This window comes from Coregonus clupeaformis, chromosome 21 (genome assembly GCF_020615455.1).
Source record: "Coregonus clupeaformis isolate EN_2021a chromosome 21, ASM2061545v1, whole genome shotgun sequence".
NCBI lineage: Eukaryota > Metazoa > Chordata > Actinopteri > Salmoniformes > Salmonidae > Coregonus > Coregonus clupeaformis.
This window is the reverse complement of record NC_059212.1, coordinates 42,145,685-42,165,600: the sequence shown is the minus strand read 5'-3', so window position 1 is coordinate 42,165,600 and position 19,916 is coordinate 42,145,685. Positions and strand designations below refer to the sequence as shown.

Here is a 19,916-nt window from a genome sequence, read left to right as displayed (position 1 = left end):
TCATGTTTTGCAGAGGGGTCAAATACTTATTTCCCTCATTAAAATGCAAATCAATTTATAACATTTTTGACATGCGTTTTTCTGGATTTTGTTGTTGTTATTCTGTCTCTCACTGTTCAAATAAACCTACGATTAAAATTATAGACTGAGCATGTCTTTGTCAGTGGGCAAACGTACAAAATCAGCAGGGGATCAAATACTTTTTTCCCTCACTGTATATTTCTCTATCTCACTTTACATCCTTTAATCTAAATATGCTTTCCTGCAACCCGCCTCACCCAATGTGGAACGGAATCTATTATTTCTTTATTTTTATCAAGAACCTACGGCTGAAACTAGCCAGCTAACTAGCTACTTGCTATTAGCCACAGTTAGCGGTCTTCACCACTGTCCGTGGCCTGCACTACCTACCAGCCAGCTCTAGCCTGGACAATTATCGGCCAGTCTGCACAGCGTGCTATCGACCCAGAGCATATCGGATTTTCTGCCAGAATCACTGGACCTTAACACCGGACCATCGCAACTAGCTAGCTGCAACCGAATGGCTGTTGTTGGCTAATATCCACTTCCCAACGTACCAGTTAGCCTTGAGCTAGCCTCGAGCTAGGCCCATCTCCCAGCTATCTACCTCTCTGTCAACCGGACGGGACCTCCTAGTGTCGACACGGAGCCCTGTCGATCCATCACGTCTGGTCTGCCGACGTAATCGTCTGATGTGCTTTCAACAGGCTTCCCTTTGCGACGACCACGAATATCCATCTGCTAGCCCCGGCCCGCTAGCACGCGCAATCAACAGCCGTGCCTTCTGCTCGCCTGTGCTTTAGCAGCCTACAATCTGCTCCCGGACTTACTTAGTGCTGTTCACTGGACCTTATGATCACACAGCTACACAGCTAATGCCTGCTGGACTGTTCCTTTACACGGTACCCCATCCTGTTTATCTGTTTAGCCTCAGCCCAAACTTTCGTCGCCATTACCAGTTGTTGTCTTAGCCCTCTCGAATAACACCTGTGATTGCGTTATGCCTCTCTGCCACAACGCACTAGAAGAACAGTTCTTAAAGCCTTTAGCCGTATCCTTAATCTATTCCTCCTCTGTTCCTCTGGTGATGTAGAGGTTATCCCAGGTCCTGTAGCCCCCAGTATCACTCCTAACTCCCAGGCGCTATCATTTGTTGACTTCTGTAACCGTAAAAGCCTTGGTTTCTTGCATGTTAACATCAGAAGTCTCCTCCCCAACTTTGAGTTATTCACTGCGTTAGCACACTCTGCCAACCCTGATGTTCTAGCAGTGTATGAATCTTGGCATAGGAAGGCCACCAAAAATTCAGAGATGTCTATCCCGAACTACAACATTTTCCGTCTAGATAGAACTGCCAAAGGGGGCGGAGTTGCAATCTACTGTAGAGATAGCATGTAGAGCTCTATCATACTACCCAGGTCTGTGCCCAAACAGTTTGAGCTTCTACTTCTAAAGATCCACCTTTCCAGAAATAAGTCTCTCACTGTTGCCGCTTGCTACAGACCCCCCTCAGCCCCCAGTTGTGCCCTGGACACCATATGTGAATTGCTTGCCCCCCCATCTAACCTCAAGAGTTCGTACTGCTTGGTGACCTAAACTGGGATATGCTTAACACCCCGGCCTTCCTACAATCTAAACTAGATGCCCTCAATCTCACACAAATTATCAAGGAACCTACCAGGTACAACCCTAAATCCGTATACATGGGCACCCTCATAGATATCATCCTGACTAATTTACCCTCTAAATACACCTCCGCTGTCTTCAACCAGGATCTCAGCGATCACTGCCTCATTGCCTGCGTCAGTAATGGGTCCGCGGTCAAACGACCACCCCTCATCACTGTCAAACGCTCCCTAAAACACTTCAGCGAGCAGGCCTTTCTAATTGACCTGGCCCGGGTATCCTGGATGGATATTGACCTCATTCCGTCAGTAGAGGATGCCTGGATGTTCTTCAAAAGTAAACATGCCCCTGCACTGCTCCGAGACCTATGCTGTCACCATGGTTACCATCGACAGGGGCTGCCATAGCGACCCCAGCCCTGATGTTAAACTCAGAACAGGTGAGAAGAGAGAGAGTCTGTCTGATCTGTCTGTTATGAATATCTTGTAGATCTAGAATTAAATTACATCCGTTATATTAAGAAAACCTTAAATAAGCAAACACCATTCAAAAAATGCAGAACTAAGAACAGATATAGCCCCTGGTTTACCCCAGACTTGACTGCCCTTGACCAGCACAAAAACATCCTGTGGTGTACTGCATAAGCATCGAAAAGCCCCCGCGATATCCAACTTTTCAGGGAAGTCAGGAACCAATATACACAATCAGTTAGGAAAGCAAAGGCTAGCTTTTTCAAACAGAAATTTGCATCCTGTAGCACTAACTCCAAAAGGTTTTGGGACACTGTAAAGTCCATGGAGAATAAGAGCACCTCCTCCCAGCTACCCACTGCACTGAGGCTAGGAAACACTATCACCACCGATAAATCTACGATAATCGAGAATTTCAACAAGCATTTTGCTACGGCTGGCCATGCTTTCCACCTGGCTACCCCTACCCCGGCTACCAGCTCTGCACCCTCTGCTGCAACTTGCCCATGCCCCCCCGCTTCTCCTTCACCCAAATTCAGATAGCTGATGTCCTGAAAGAGCTGCTCAATCTGGACCCCTACAAATCAGCTGGCCTAGACAATCTGGACCCTTTCTTTCTCAAATTAGCCTCCGAAATTGTCGCAACCCTTATTACTAGCCTGTTCAACCTCTCTTTTGTATCGTCTGAGATCCCCAGAGATTGGAAACCTGCCAAGGTACGTGACACTCTAGATCCAAACTGTTACAGACCTATATCCATCCTGCCCTGCCTTTCGAAAGTATTTGAAAGCCTAGTTAACAAACAGCTCACTGACCATTTCGAATCCCACGTACCTTCTCCGCTATGCAATCTGGTTTCCGAGCTGGTCATGGGTGCAACTCAGCCACGCTCAATGTCCTAAACGATATAATAACCGCGATCGATAAAAGACAGTACTGTGCAACCGTCTTCATCGACCTGGCGAAGGCTTATGACTCTGTCAATCACTGCATTCTTATTGGCAGACTAAATAGCCTTGGTTTCTCAAATGACTGCCTCGCCTGGTTCACCAACTACTTCTCAGATAGAGTTCAAAGTGTCAAATCAGAGGGCCTGTTGTCTGGACCTCTGGCAGTCTCTATGGGGGTGCCACTGGGTTCAATTCTCGGGCAGACTCTATTCTCTGTGTATATCAATGATGTCGCTCTTGCTGCTGAGGACTCTCAGATCCACCTCTACGCAGACGACACCATTTTGTATACATCTGGCCCTTCATTGGACACTGTGTTAACAAACCTCCAAACAAGCTTCAATGCCATACAACACTCCTTCCGTGGCCTCCAACTGCTCTTAAACGCTAGTAAAACTAAATGCATGCTCTTCAATCGAACGCTGCTGCACCCGCCCGCCCGACTAGAATCACTACTCTCGGCGGGTCTGACTTAGAATATGTGGACAACTACAAATACCTAGGTGTCTGGTTAGACCGTAAACTCTCCTTCCAGACTCACATTAAGCATCTCCAATCCAAAGTTAAATCTAGAATCGGCTTCCTATTTCGCAACAAAGCCTCCTTCACTCATGCTGCTAAACATGCCCCCGTAAAACTGACTATCCTACCGATCCTTGACTTCGGCGATGTAATTTACAAAATAGCTTCCAACACTCTACTCAGCAAATTGGATGTAGTCTATCACAGTGCCATCCGTTTTGTCACCAAAGCCCCATATACTACCCACCATTGTGACCTGTACGCTCTCGTTGGCTGGCCCTCACTACATATTCGTCGCCAAACCCACTGGCTCCAGGTCATCTATAAATCACTTCTAGGCAAATCCCCGCCTTATCTTAGATCATTGATCACCATAGCAACACCCACCCGTAGTATGCGTTCCAGCAGGTATATCTCACTGGTCATCCCCAAAGCCAACACCTCCTTTGGCCGCCATTCCTTCCAGTTCTCTGCTGCACCCCAGTATCTCTATTTGCACATCTATCACTCCAGTGTTAATACTAAATTGTAATTATTTTGCACTATGGCCTATTTATTGCCTTACCTCCATAACTTACTACATTTACACACACTGTATATATCTTTTCTATTGTGTTATTGACTGTATGTTTTGTTTATTCCATGTGTAACTCTGTGTTGTTGTTTTTATCGCACTGCTTTGCTTTATCTTGGCCACGTCGCAGTTGTAAATGAGAACTTGTTCTCAACTGGCCTACCTGGTTAAATAAAGGAAATATAAAAAATAACTGTTTGGCCATAATGACCATCGTTATGTTTGGAGGAAAAGGGGGGATCTTGCAAGCCGAAGAACACCATCCCAACCGTGAAGCATGGGGGTGGCAGCATCATGCTGTGGGGGTGCCTTGCTGCAAGAGGGACTGGTGCACTTCACAAAATAGATGGCATCATGAGGAAGGAAAATTATGTGGATATATTGAAGCAACATCTCAAGACATCAGTCAGGAAGTTAAAGCTTGGTCGCAAATGGGTCTTCCAAATGGACAATGACCCCAAGCATACTTCCAAAGTTGTGGCAAAATGGCTTAAGGACAACAAAGTCAAGGTATTGGAGTGGCCATCACAAAGCCCTGACCTCAATCCTATAGAACATTTGTGCACAGAACTGAAAAAGCGTGTGCGAGCAAGGAGGCCTACAAACCTGACTCAGTTACACCAGCTCTGTCATGAGGAATGGGCCAAAATTCACCCAACTTATTGTGGGAAGCTTGTGGAAGGCTACCCGAAACGTTTGACCCAAGTTAAACAATTTAAAGGCAATGCTACCAAATACTAATTGAGTGTATATAAACGTCTGACTCACTGGGAATGTGATGAAAGAAATAAATAAAAGCTGAAATAAATCTCTCTCTACTATTATTCTGACATTTCACATTCTTAAAATAAAGTGGTGATCCTAACTGACCTAAGACAGGGAATTTTTACTAGGATTAAATGTCAGGAATTGTGAAAAACTTAGTTTAAATGTATTTGGCTACAGTGTATGTAAACTTCCGACTTCAACTTAGATTGCACACAGGTGGACTTTATTTAACTAATTATGTGACTTCTGAAGGTAATTGGTTGCACCAGATCTGTTTTAGGGCTTCATAGCAAAGGGGGTGAATACATATGCACGCACTACTTTTCCGTTATTTAGTTTTTAGAATTTTTTTAACAAGTCTTTTTTTTCATTTCACTTCACCAATTTGGACTATTTTGTGTATGTTCATTAAATGAAATCCAAATAAAAATCCATTTAAATTACAGGTTGTAATGCAACAAAATAGGAAAAACGCCAAGGGGGATGAATACTTTTACATGGCACTGTATTTAATTCCCTTCATCTGAACATCGGAGTGTCAGCAATCATGCATGTCAGTTCAGTGCACACAGCATAACAGAGAAAATTATATATTTTAAAATACATTTATTTGAATATAACATTTGTAGAACAGACGCTTCTGTCTGTATTATGCCATGTCATCTCCAAACCAGCCCCTCCAAAATGACCTCTCCAAAATCCATATGACGGAGAACTTTAACTCTTTGAGTTGTCTTGGGTATGTCTGTATCAGTTTTGCACATCTGGACTTGGTGATTTTCTCCCATTCTTCCTTGCAGATTTTCTCGAGCTTAAATTAGATTGGGAGCGGCGGTGAGCAGCAATATTAAAGTCTTTCCACAGATTTTCAATGGGATTCAAGTCTGGGCTTTGGCTGGGCTTCTCAAGGACATTCACATTCTTGTTCTGAAGCCATTCCAGCGTTGCTTTGGCTGTATGCTTGGGCTCATTTTGAACGTATATCTTCACCCCAGTCTAAGGTTGTTTGTACTCTGAAACAGGTTTAATCAAGGGTTTGCCTGTATTTGGCTCCATTCATTGTTCCCTCTATCCTTACCAGTCTCCCAGTCCCTGCTGGTGAAAAGCACCATGCTCCACGGTAGGGCTAGTGTTAGACAGGTGATGAGCGGTCTGGTTTTCTACAGACATAATGCTTTGCATTCAGGCCAAAGAGTTACATTTTTGTCTCATCAGACCACAGAATATTTTGCCTTATGCGCTCAGTCTTTCACGTGCCTTTTTGCAAACTCCAGGCGTGCTGTCATGTGCCTTTTTCCCAGGAATGGTTTCCGTCTGGCCACTCTCCCATAATGCCCAGATTGGTGAAGTGCTGTAGAGATTGTTGTCCTTCTGGCAGGTTCTCCCATCTCAACCAAGGAACTGTGTAGTTCTGTCAGTGGTCATTGGGTTCTTGGGTTCCTCCCTGACCAAGGTCCTTCTTGTCCCATTGCTCATGTTTGATCGGACGGCCAGCTCTAGGCACAGTCTTGGTAGTTCCATATTTCTTCAATTTCCCAATGACGGAGACCACTGTGCTCTTGGAAACGTTCAACACTCTAGAAATTGTTTTATACCCTTCACCAGATACTGTTTATGCCTCATCACAATTCTCTCTCTGACAGTTCCTTCAACTTCATGGTATAGTGTCTGCTCTGACATGCACTGTCAATTGTGGGACCTTATATAGACAGGTGTGTTTCTTCCTAAATCATTTCCAAACAATTGAATTGGCCACAGGTGGACTCCACTCAAGTTGTAGTGACTAGGGTTGAATATTTTACAAAATGTTCCATCCCGAGAAAAAATCACTTTCTCCCGGGTAACCCAGTATTTCCTGCCAAAACCGGACGTGTCATTCAAAAGCATTATAAAGCATATAAATAGGCCTATGTCTGGATTTGATTAGAGCTTTAATTGAAAATGCAAGCCTGATGCTACCTGAACCTGATGAGCCATACATTAAATACATTTTATGAGTCGTACATTAAAGCCCAAAGATTGTGCGGTTAGCCAATAAATAAATGATATACGGAAGTTTACATACACTTGGTTGGAGTCATTAAAACTCGTTTTTCAACAACTCCACAAATGTCTTATTAACAAACTATAGTTTTGGTAAGTTGGTTAGGACATCTACTTTGTGCATGACACAAGTAATTTTTCCAACAATTGTTTACAGGCAGATTATTTCACTTATAATTCACTGTATTCCAGTGGGTCAGAAGTTCACATACACTGTGCCTTTAAACAGCTTGGGAAATTCCAGAAAATGATGTCATGGCTTTAGAAGCTTCTAATAGGCTAATTGACATCATTTGAGTCAATTGGAGGTGTACTTGTGGATGTATTTCAAGGCCTACCTTCAAACTCAGTGCCTCTTTGCTTGACATCATGGGAAAATCAAAAGCAATCAGCCAAGACCTCAGAATTGTAGACCTCCACAAGTCTGGTTCATCCTTGGGAGCAATTTCCAAACGCCTGAAGGTACCACGTTCCTCTGCACATACAATAGTACGCAAGTATAAACACCATGGGACCACGCAGCCATCATACCGCTCAGGAAGGAGACGCATTGTCTCCTAGAGATGAACGTACTTTAGTGCAAATCAATCCCAGAACAACAGCAAAGGACCTTGTGAAGATGCTGGAGGAAACAGGTACAAAAGTATCTATATGCACAGTAAAACGAGTCCTATATCGACATAACCTGAAAGGCCGCTCAGCAAGGAAGAAGCCACTGCTCCAAAAAAGCCTTCAGTTTGCAACAACAAATGGGTACAAAGACCGTACTTTTTGGATAAATGTCCTCTGGTCTTATGAAACAAAAATAGAACTGTTTGGCCATAATGACCATCATTATGTTTAGAGGAAAAAGGGGGTGGCTTGCAAGCCAAAGAACACCCTCCCAACCGTCAAGCATGGGGGTGGCAGCATCATGCTGTGGGGGTGCTTTGCTGCAAGAGGGACTGGTGCACTTCACAAAATAGATTGCATCATGAGGAAGGAAAGTTATGTGGATATATTGAAGCAACATCTCAAGACATCAGTCAGGAAGTTAAAGCTTGGTCGCAAATGGGTCTTCCAAATGGACAATGACTCCAAGCATACTTCCAAAGTTGTGGCAAAATGGCTTAAGGACAACAAAGTCAAGGTATTGGAGTGGCCATCACAAAGCCCTGACCTCAATCCTATAGAACATTTGTGGGCAGAACTGAAAAAGCATGTGCGAGCAAGGAGGCCTACAAACCTGACTCAGATACACCAGCACTGTCAGGAGGAATAGGCCAAAATTCACCCAACTTATTGTGGGAAGCTTGTGGAAGGCTACCCGAACCGTTTGACCAAAGTTAAACAATTTATAGGCAATGCTACCAAATACTAATTGAGTGTATGTAAACTTCTGACCCACTGGGAATGTGATTAAATAAATAAAAGCTGAAATAAATCATTCTCTCTACTATTATTCTGACATTTCACATTCTTAAAATAAAGTGTGTGATCCTAACTGACCTAAGACAGCGAATTTTTACTAGGATTAAATGTCAGGAATTGTGAAAAACTGAGTTTAAATGTATTTGGCTAAGGTGTACAGTGGGGGAAAAAAGTATTTAGTCAGCCACCAATTGTGCAAGTTCTCCCACTTAAAAAGATGAGAGAGGCCTGTAATTTTCATCATAGGTACAAGTCAACTATGACAGACAAATTGAGAAAAAGAAATCCAGAAATTCACATTGTAGGATTTTTTATGAATTTATTTGCAAATTATGGTGGAAAATAAGTATTTGGTCACCTACAAACAAGCAAGATTTCTGGCTCTCACAGACCTGTAACTTCTTCTTTAAGAGGCTCCTCTGTCCTCCACTGGTTACCTGTATTAATGGCACCTGTTTGAACTTGTTATCAGTACAAAAGACACCTGTCCACAACCTCAAACAGTCACACTCCAAACTCCACTATGGCCAAGACCAAAGAGCTGTCAAAGGACACCAGAAACAAAATTGCAGACCTGCACCAGGCTGGGAAGACTGAATCTGCAATAGGTAAGCAGCTTGGTTTGAAGAAATCAACTGTGGGAGCAATTATTAGGAAATGGAAGACATACAAGACCACTGATAATCTCCCTCGATCTGGGGCTCCACGCAAGATCTCACCCAGTGGGGTCAAAATGATCACAAGAACGGTGAGCAAAAATCCCAGAACCACACGGGGGGACCTAGTGAATGACCTGCAGAGAGCTGGGACCAAAGTAACAAAGTCTACCATCAGTAACACACTACGCTGCCAGGGACTCAAATCCTGCAGTGCAAGACGTGTCCCCCTGCTTAAGCCAGTACATGTCCAGGCCCGTCTGAAGTTTACTAGACTGCATTTGGATGATCCAGAAGAGGATTGGGAGAATGTCATATGGTCAGATGAAACCAAAATAGAACTTTTTGGTAAAAACTCAACTCATCGTGTTTGGAGGACAAAGAATGCTGAGTTGCATCCAAAGAACACCATACCTACTGTGAAGCATGGGGGTGGAAACATCATGCTTTGGGGGTGTTTTTCTGCAAAGGGACCAGGACGACTGATCCGTGTAAAGGAAAGAATGAATGGGGCCATGTATCGTGAGATTTTGAGTGAAAACCTCCTTCCATCAGCAAGGGCATTGAAGATGAAACGTGGCTGGGTCTTTCAGCATGACAATGATCCCAAACACACCGCCCGGGCAACGAAGGAGTGGCTTCGTAAGAAGCATTTCAAGGTCCTGGAGTGGCCTAGCCAGTCTCCAGATCTCAACCCCATAGAAAATCTTTGGAGGGAGTTGAAAGTCTGTGTTGCCCAGCGACAGCCCCAAAACATCACTGCTCTAGAGGAGATCTGCATGGAGGAATGGGCCAAAATAGCAGCAACAGTGTGTGAAAACCTTGTGAAGACTTACAGAAAACGTTTGACCTGTGTCATTGCCAACAAAGGGTATATAACAAAGTATTGAGAAACTTTTGTTATTGACCAAATACTTATTTTCCACCATAATTTGCAAATAAATTCATTTTTTTTCTCATTTTGTCTGTCATAGTTGACGTGTACCTATGATGAAAATTACAGGCCTCTCTCATCTTTTTAAGTGGGAGAACTTGCACAATTGGTGGCTGACTAAATACTTTTTTTCCCCACTGTATGTAAACGTCCAACTTCAACTGTAGGCTACTGCACATTACGCACGACAGAAGAACATTAAAGCCAATAGATATAGCTAGCTATACGCTCTCTTGGATAAATAAATTAAACAAGCTCCAGTAGGCTAATATTTTTGAGTGTGAACTGTATTACTGTACAGTATTGTATTACACTGTATTATATGGACAGGAATTACGCACCTCGTTCAAACCATGATAAAGCAGAAGAGAACATTATTATTAACATGCGATTCTGGTGAAGCACATGCAGCCTATAAAGTTCAAAGTATAGGCGAGCGAATAGTATTTTAATTTTGAGAAATATTTGTATGATTTGTAGGCTGATGCATATATACCTTTCAGAATATTTCCCCTAATCTAATTAGCCTACCTTCTCTTTCTCTCTCTAGTGTTGCTTCATTCCTTCCTCGCGTTCAACTGTTTTGTTGTCCTTATATCCATCATTCTAATGACATACTTGAATAATATAGGACTAGAATTAGATGCAGAAGGCTTTCACTTCTCTTCATGAAGATTGAATGGTTATGGTTCTGAATAAATAACTGAATAACCTACCGCCATCACGCGTTCGCTCTTCTTTCAAAACTACCTGTAAAGTTATATTGGCTGCTGTATTTAACATTCAGCAAACATGAGCTTGCGTCCCTCTTCGAATAGTCGATTGGTATAAGAAATGCTAAAAAAATTATGTCCAGCAAGCTGTTCTAGTCTAGCTTTTCCTGCATGGGACTCCAAGAGCTAAGGAGCGTTTTTTAAAGAGAGAGGCCAGTGGAGCACAGGTGTGTGTGTATTGCGCAATAGACAGAGGCTATAAATTAGAATCTTATTATGCATCACCCATCATTCATCATTCAAATATAAGGCTAATACTGCATTGAATGTATTACATGAAAGAGGTAGGCTAGGACATCTATATATAGGCCTGAACAGGATGATCTATTTTGGATGCAATTTGAATGGAATTGATGGAGAGAAAGACTGCGAGAGTGTGCTTGTGCATGCACTGATTTAAACCAACGATATTCGAGTGATAGGCTGTTTTAAAACTCTGCAGCTGCAATAAAGAAATAAATAAAAGATTTACAATTAAAAAATATGGTGACCCCCAAAAGCCAGATGGAGATGTGTAAACTAGACGCGCATTCTGTCTTTATATTGCTGTAGCATAGGCTATGTAAATGTAGGCCTACCTGTCACACGAAAAAAAGTTACCATGAGATAATAGGTCTACATGCATTGTGAACTGCACGCCATACTGAGATGGGATGTCTGTCCCCACCCCTTGCGTTGATGATTCAGCATGCCAGATTTAGACATTGCATATGATTTAACTGTTCCATTTCACGTCATGATGTTCATATAAATAATTTATTATAATTTACCAGTTTCTCTCAGTTATTTCTCCCGGGAAAAGGGAGTGGTTTTGGGCAGTAAATCTCAGTAACCGGGATCCCGCCATTTAACCCTAGTAGTGACATCTCAAGGATTATCAAGGAAATTGGATGCACTTGAGCTCAATTTGGAGTGTCATAGCAAAGGGGTGTGAATACTTATGTAAATTAGATATATCTGTATTTCTTTTCCATAAATTTGTAACAATTTCTAAAAACATGTTTTCACTTTGTCATTACAGGGTAGTGTGTAGATGTGTGAGAAAAAAACTACTTAATACATTTTGAATTCAGGCTGCAACAACAAAATGTGGAATAAGGGGTATGAATACTTTCTGAAGGCACTATCTGTTTCATGTCTCAGGTAGCCCGTGAAAGACAGCATGGATAAAATGCAAAAATGTAATAATATTTGCCATATTCTAATAATTCTCATGTGCCAATGTATCGCCCGTGCCATGGTGAAATTTGCACTCCTGTAAATCTGAAAGAATTGGATGGTGAAACTTGCATCCAGCCAACCAGAAAAGCAAGGCAATTCATGCATTTTTTAGATTCAGGACAATCCTTGCAGGGGTCACATTAGATTTCAGAAATCAGCATCCTTGCAGGGGTCACATTAGAGTTCAGAAATCAGCATTTTCAAAATGCAGACCATCAGAAAATCTGCATTTTAATCCATTTCACCTGTGTTTTTTATATTGAAAGTCAACCGTGTTTTTTTTGCTTCAATAGAGTGATCAGGGGCGTGTAAATATTTACATTTGCATTTTAGTCATTTAACAGACGCTCTTATCCAGAGCTACATTTTTTTTTCTCATACTGGTCCCCCATGGGAAATGAACCCACAACCCTGGCGTTGCAAGCGCCATGCTCTACCAACTGAGCTACAGAAAATACATTAGTGTAACACATTTGGCAGAAAATGGCAACCAAATCTCACTTAGGGCCCCCAAAACGCTTAGGGCCCCCTGCACATATTCAAGTTAGCCTTATGAACATAGAAACTTGGTTGCAGTTTCTATGATAATTTGGTAAAATGTTTAATACATCTTTAATACTGGTAATCAGAATGTGTTGTTAGGTGTCAAGTTATATGGCTGCAATTTGATTGTTTGAAGTGTAATTTTACAATTGTTTTCAAAAAAGCTATTGTTTACCTATTATTATTTTCTAAATCAATAATGTTTATTTATTGGGCCCACCACTCAGATTATATTTTGGCCCACCAAACCCAAAAGTTTGAGCACCCCTGCTATATAACTACACACATTACACTAGGCTCTACACACATTACACTAAAAAAAAATACTATGCTATGGATATTTTACAAAATGGCTGTGGTTTAACCTCCTCCCCAGGCTCAAGCCAGGGGTGTGATCATTAGTCCAAACAGTTGCAGAACGAAACTATTTGCTACTAAAACGAGAGTTTCTATTGGACAAATTCAGGGAGGTCCCTCACATTTCGTCCAGTTTGCGTCTGTTTAAGAAACGTTTTTCAACAGAATTGGCGTAATGAATATGCCCCTGGACCCAGCTTCAGCCTCAGGTTGAGGGAGTGGGGGAAGGGCTATACATTACGGACATTTCTGACGCGCAAACAGACAAGCCAAAATCGAAAAATGACCCTTAACTTAACCATTAACCAAATGTTTTACTAATTATGAATTTAAATATAGGTTTGCACGTCAGAAAGGTCCGTGTAGCCACTAAACAAACCATCTTTTATATAGCCCTTTCCGCGAGACTACAGGCAAAGATGGTGGTTGGCTAAATAGCTAGCCAGGTAGTTAGCTTGCTTGAAATTGTGGCAGCAATGCAGACTGCAACAGGTCACCTATACAATTCATTGCAATATATGGATCATTTACCCTTTTCCTCCCGGAGCGTTTGCATTTTGTTGTTTCGCAAACATTAGCTAGACCAAAAAGAGTGGCTCTCGACAGATATGTCCGTGAAAATCTTGTTTACGGCATTAGACCCACAGCTCAGTGCATCAGACGGTGAATGCATAGTAAGAAATGAATGCCTGTTTTTTACTGTGATGTTATAATCTTCAACGTTACACATTTTAAATCTATACTATTTTAATTTTAAATATAGAATGACATTAAATTGAAACTGTTTATGTAGCTAATCGTTTAAACAAACGGTTCAAACGTAAATACGGCAGGCAAAATTATAGACAGACAAATGAAGACCTCCTAAACACGTGATTTTGAAGTGCGGAAGTAAAGTTGTGATTTCGAAGAAATCTACGGGAAAACGTGAGTGAATATTTGTTTCTCACGGGTTGGAAAATTGCTAACCTAAAGAATCCATTATGGATGACGACGAGGAGACCTACAGACTAGGGAAAATCTGTAAAACAATCATGCAGGTAAATTGAGAATACTTAACTCCAGGCAGTTGGTTTACAACTTGCTCTCGATTCGGGTACCCAAGGCATTAAAAAGGCGTTCTGCCTTATCCCAAGGATTGTTAGTTAGTTGACTGAACTCCACGGTGAAGGAAGTTTCTGACTGGAATTCAGCTCTGATTCGTCCAAGTATTGACCTTGGTCCTCTGTAGCTCAATTGGTTGAACATGGTGCTTGTAACGCCAGGGTAGTGGGTTCGATCGCCGGGACCACCCATACGTAAAAAAGTATGCACACATGATTCTCCATTTTATACAATGTCTATAATTAAACACATTTGCCACTAGAAATGTGTTCAACATCCACTGAAGTAGCTAGTTAGCAAGTTTACTAGATAGCAACAAATCAAATTGCATTGGTCACATACACATTTTTGGGCAGATGTTGTTGCGGGTGTAGCGAAATGCTTGTTTACCTAGCTCCAACAGTGCAGTAGTTTTTTATTATTTTACTTCACCTTTATTTAACCAGGTAGGCCAGTTGATAACAAGTTCTCATTTACAACTGCGACCTGGCCAAGATAAAGCAAAGCAGTGCGATAAAAACAACAACAACACATAGTTACACATGGGATAAACAAAACATACAGTCAATAACACAATAGAAAATATATATACAGTGTGTGTAAATGTAGTAAGTTATGCAGGTAAGGCAATAAATAGGCCATAGTGCAAAATAATTACAATTTAGTATTGACACTTGAGTGATAGATGTGCAGAAGATGATGTGCAAATAGAGATACTGGGGTGCAAATGAGCAAAATAAATAACAATATGGGGATGAGGTAGTTGGGTGGACTAATTACAGATGGGCTGTGTACAGGTACAGTGATCGGTAAGCTGCTCTGACAACTGATGCTTAAAGTTAGTGAGGGAGATAAGTCTCCAGCTTCAGAGATTTTTGCAGTTCGTTCCAATCAGTAGCAGCAGAGAACTGGAAGGAATGGCGGCCAAAGGAGGTGTTGGCTTTGGGGATGACCAGTGAGATATACCTGCTGGAGCGCATACTACGGGCGGGTGTTGCTATGGTGACCAATGACCTAAGATAAGGCAGGGATTTGCCTAGCAGTGATTTATAGATGACCTGGAGCCAGTGGGATTGGCGACGAATATGTAGTGAAGGCCAGCCAACGAGAGCATACAGGTCACAATGGTGGGTAGTATATGGGGCTTTGGTGACAAAACAGATGGCACTGTGATAGACTACATCCAATTTGCTGAGTAGAGTGTTGGAGGTTATTTTGTAAATGACATCGCCAAAGTCAAGGATCGGTAGGATAGTCAGTTTTACGAGGGCATGTTTGGCAGCATGAGTGAAGGAGGCTTTGTTGCGAAATAGGAAGCCGATTCTAGATTTAACTTTGGATTGGAGATGCTTAATGTGAGTCTGGAAGGAGAGTTTACAGTCTAACCAGACACCTAGGTATTTGTAGTTGTCCACATATTCTAAGTCAGACCCGCCGAGAGTAGTGATTCTAGTCGGGCGGGCGGGTGCAACAGCATTCGATTGAAGAGCATGCATTTAGTTTTACTAGCGTTTAAGAGCAGTTGGAGGCTACGGAAGGAGTGTTGTATGGCATTGAAGCTCGTTTGGAGGTTTGTTAACACAGTGTCCAATGAAGGGCCAGATGTACAGTGAGGGAAATAAGTATTTGGTCCCCTGCTGATTTTGTACGTTTGCCCACTGACAAAGACATGATCACTCTATATTTTTAATGGTAGGTTTATTTGAACAGTGAGAGACAGAATAACAACAAAATAATCCAGAAAAACGCATGTCAAAAATGTTATAAATTGATTTACATTTTAATGAGGGAAATAAGTTTTACTAGTGTTTAAGAGCAGTTGGAGGCTACTGAAGGAGTGTTGTATGGCATTGAAGCTCGTTTGGAGGTTTGTTAACACAGTGTCCAATGAAGGGCCAGATGTATACAAAATGGTGTCGTCTGCGTAGAGGTGGATCTGAGAGTCACCAGCAGCAAGAGCAACATCATTGATATACACAGAAAATAGAGTGGGCCCGAGAATTGAACCCCCATAGAGACTGCCAGAGGTCCAGACAACAGGCCCTCCGATTTGACACATTGAACTCTATCTGAGAAGTAGTTGGTGAACCAGGCGAGGCAGTCATTTGAGAAACCAAGGCTATTTAGTCTGCCAATAAGGATGCGGTGATTGACAGAGTCGAAAGCCTTGGCCAGGTCAACGAAGACGGCTGCACAGTACTGTCTTTTATCGATCGCGGTTATAATATCGTTTAGGACCTTGAGCGTGGCTGAGGTGCCCCCATGACCAGCTCAGAAACCAGATTTCATAGCGGAGAAGATACGATGGGATTCGAAATGGTCGGTGATCTGTTTGTTAACTTGGCTTTCAAATACTTTCAAAAGGCAGGGCAGGATGGATATAGGTCTGTAACAGTTTGGATCTAGAGTGTCACCCCCTTTGAAGAGGGGGATGACCGCGGCAGCTTTCCAATCTCTGGGGATCTCAGACGTTACGAAAGAGAGGTTGAACAGGCTAGTAATAAAGGTTGTGACAATTTAGGCGGCTAGTTTTAGAAAGGTTCCAGATTGTCTATCCCAGCTGATTTGTAGGGGTCCAGATTTTGCAGCTCTTTCAGAACATCAGCTGTCTGAATTTGTGTGAAGGAGATGCGGGGGGGGCATGGGTAAGTTGCAGCGGAGGGTGCAGAGTTGGTGGCCGGGGTAGTGGTAGCCAGGTGGAAAGCATGGCCAGCCAAATGCTTGTTGAAATTCTCGATTATTGTAGATTTATCGGTGGTGATAGTGTTTCCTAGCCTCAGTGCAGTGGGCAGCTGGGAGGAAGTGCTCTTATTCTCCATGGACTTTACAGTGTCCCAAAACTTTTTGGAGTTAGTGCTACAGGATGCAAATTTCTGTTAGAAAAATGTAGCCTTTGCTTTCCTGACTGTTGTGTAAATTGGTTCCTTCCTAACTTCCCTGAAAAGTTGCATATCGCGGGGGCTATTTGATGCTAATGCAGTACGCCACAGGATGTTTTTGTGCTGGTCAAGGGCAGTCAAGTCTGAGGAGAACCAGGGGCTATATCTGTTCTTAGTTCTGTATTTTTTGAATGGGGCATGTTTATTTAAGATTGAGAGGAAATTACTTTTAAAGAACAACCAGGCATCCTCTACTGACGGAATGAGATATATATCCATCCAGGATATCTGGGCCAGGTCAATTAGGAAGGCCTGCTCGCTAAAGTGTTTTAGGGAGCGTTTGACAGTGATGAGGGGTGGTCGTTTGACCGCGGACCCGTTACCGACGCAGGCAAAAAGGCAGTGATCGCTGAGATCCTGGTTGAAGACAGTGGAGGTGTATTTAGAGGGTAAGTTAGTCAGGATGATATCTATGAGGGTACCCATGTTTACGGATTTAGGGTTGTACCTGGTAGGTTCGTTGATAATTTGTGTGAGATTGAGGGCATCTAGTTTGGATTGTAGGATGGCCGGGGTGTTAAGCATAAATCAATTTAGGTCACCAAGCAGTACGAACTCTGAGGATAAATATGGTGTCCAGGGCACAGCTGGGGGCTGAGGGGGGTCTGTAGCAAGCGGCAACAGTGAGAGACTTATTTCTGGAAAGGTGGATTTTTAGAAGTAGAAGCTCAAACTGTTTGGGCACAGACCTGGATAGTATGATAGAGCGCTGCAGGCTATCTCTACAGTAGATTGCAACTCCAACCCCTTTGGCAGTTCTATCTAGAAGGAAAATGTTATAGTTGGGGATGGACATTTCAGAATTTTTGGTGGCCTTCCTAAGCCAGGATTCAGACACTGCTAGAACATCAGGTAAACCTAAGCGTTGGGTAGCGATGAAAGAGAGAGCATCACTGGAGGCACCGATTGAGCCAGTCTCTGCGTGTGTGGGGGGTGGGACAAAGGAGCTATCTGAGGCAGGTTGAGCGGGACTGGGGGCTCTACAGTGAAATTGTATAATAAGAACTAACCGAAACAGCAATAGGCAAGGCATATTGACATTGGAGAGAGGCATAAAGCAATCACAGGTGTAATTCGAGAGAGCTAAGACAACAACTGGTAATGGCGACGAAAGTTTGGGCTGAGGCTAAACAGATAAACAGGACATATAAACAGGATGGGGTACCGTGTAAAGGAACATTCCAGCAGGCATCAGCTGTGTAGCTGAGTGATCATAAGGTCCAGTGAACAGCAATAGGTGAGTCCGGGAGCAGTTCAATGGCAGCTACGCACAGGCGAGCAGGAGGCACGGCTGTTGATTGCGTGTGCTAGCGGGCCGGGGCTAGCAGATGGATCTTCGTGGTCGTCGCAACGGGATGCCTGTTGAAACCACATCAGGCGATTACGTCGGCAGACCAGTCGTGATGGATCGGCGGGGCTCCGTGTCGATACTAGGAGGTCCCGTCCGGTTGACAGAGAGGTAGATAGCCGGGAGATGGGCCTGGCTCGAGGCTAGCTCAAGGCTAACTGGTGCTAGCTTCAGGAGAAGAGATGGGAGAACCTTCCAGAAGATCAACCATCTCTGCAGCACTCCACCAATCAGGCTTTTATGGTAGAGTGGCCAGATGGAAGCCACTCCTCAGTAAAAGGCACATGACAGCCCGCTTGGCCTTTGCCAAAAGGCACTAAAAGGACTCAGACCACGAGAAACAAGATTCTCTGGTGTGATGAAACCAAGATTGAACTCTTTGGCCTGAATGCTAAGCGTCACGTCTGGAGGAAGCCAGGCACCATCTCTACGGTTAAGCATGGTGGTGGCAGCATCATGCTGTGGGATGTTTTTCAGCGGCAGGGACTGGGAGACTAGTCAGGATCAAGGGAGAGATCCTTGATGAAAACCTGCTCCAGAGCGCTCAGGACCTCATACTGGGGCGAAGGTTCACCTTTCAACGGGACAACGACCCTAAGTACAAAGCCAAGACAATGCAGGAGTGGCTTCGGGACAAGTCTCTGAATGTTCTTGAGTGACCCAGCCAGAGCCCGGACTTGAACCTGATCAAACATCTCTGTAGAGACCTGAAAATAGCTTTGCAGCGACACTCCCCATCGAACCTGACAAAGCTTGAGAGGATCTGCAGAGAAGAATGGAAGAAACTCCACAAATACAGGTGTGCCAAGCTTGTAGCGTCATACCCGAGAAGACTCAAGGCTGTAATCGCTGTCAAAGGTGTTTCAACAAAGTACTGAGTAAAGGGTCTGAGTACTTATGTAAATGTATAATTTCAGTTTATTATTTTTAATAAAACAATTTTTACATCCATTTTAGAATAAGGCTGTAATTTAACAAAATGTTGAAAAAGTGAAGGGGTCTGAATAGTTTCAGAATACACTGTAGGTCCCAGCCATAGTTACACTACAGCTAACACCTACTAATTCACATCAGATTACCTTTTTTCATAGTATTGTAACAGAGCTGTTACTTTTGGTGTGGCCCCGTCCTATATTGATCACTCGTCCCTATTCAGGGGCCCGTAATGACTCTCCCTTGTTTCTTTCCTTCCAGTCGCTGGTGGACATGGCACCCAAATACGTCCTGGAGCAGTTTCTACAACAGGAGCTCCTCATTAACATCACAGTGCATGAGATATGTGCGCTAGTTTAGAGTTGCAGTTGCAGAACAAATCTATTGGTACACTTGCACCTTTCTTAAGTAATTCCCTATTTCTTCCCCCAAAAAATTGATGAAATTGAATAAAACTTTTGGTCTCCACACCTTGTCATTGGATTTTCAGCCTTGCAGAAGGATTTTAGTTTTGTAAACCTAAGTTTACCATTTTCATTAAGAAAATAAAGATAAATGGCATGGACAAAATTACTGGCACCCTGGAGATAGTACTTGGTTGCACAGCCTTTGGCCAAGATAATGTAGCCATCGATAAGCTTGCCACACCTTTCTACAGGCAATTTGGCCCACTCTTCAGCAGCAAACTGCTCTAATTCTTCTATATTTGAGGGATGCTCTCCAC

The 19,916-nt window shown here is 43.0% G+C and overlaps 1 protein-coding gene and 1 long non-coding RNA gene across 2 annotated transcripts in view; one reads left to right on the top strand and one right to left on the bottom strand.

Moving 5' to 3' along the window:
• LOC121535668 overlaps window positions 1–13,526 on the bottom strand; it is a 48,796-nt gene extending 35,270 nt beyond the window's left edge. The window contains exon 1 of the mRNA XM_041842923.2: window positions 13,400–13,526. Coding sequence (XP_041698857.2) covers window positions 13,400–13,424 — 25 coding nt within the window. The 5' untranslated portion in view covers window positions 13,425–13,526. The remainder of the gene's footprint in view (window positions 1–13,399) is intronic.
• Window positions 13,527–13,721: 195 nt separating this feature from the next.
• On the top strand, window positions 13,722–19,660 carry LOC121535667. Its single transcript, XR_005994761.1, has 2 exons — window positions 13,722–13,908; window positions 19,454–19,660. It is a non-coding gene; the product is annotated as an uncharacterized LOC121535667 (long non-coding RNA).
• The last annotated feature ends 256 nt before the right edge of the window (window positions 19,661–19,916 follow it).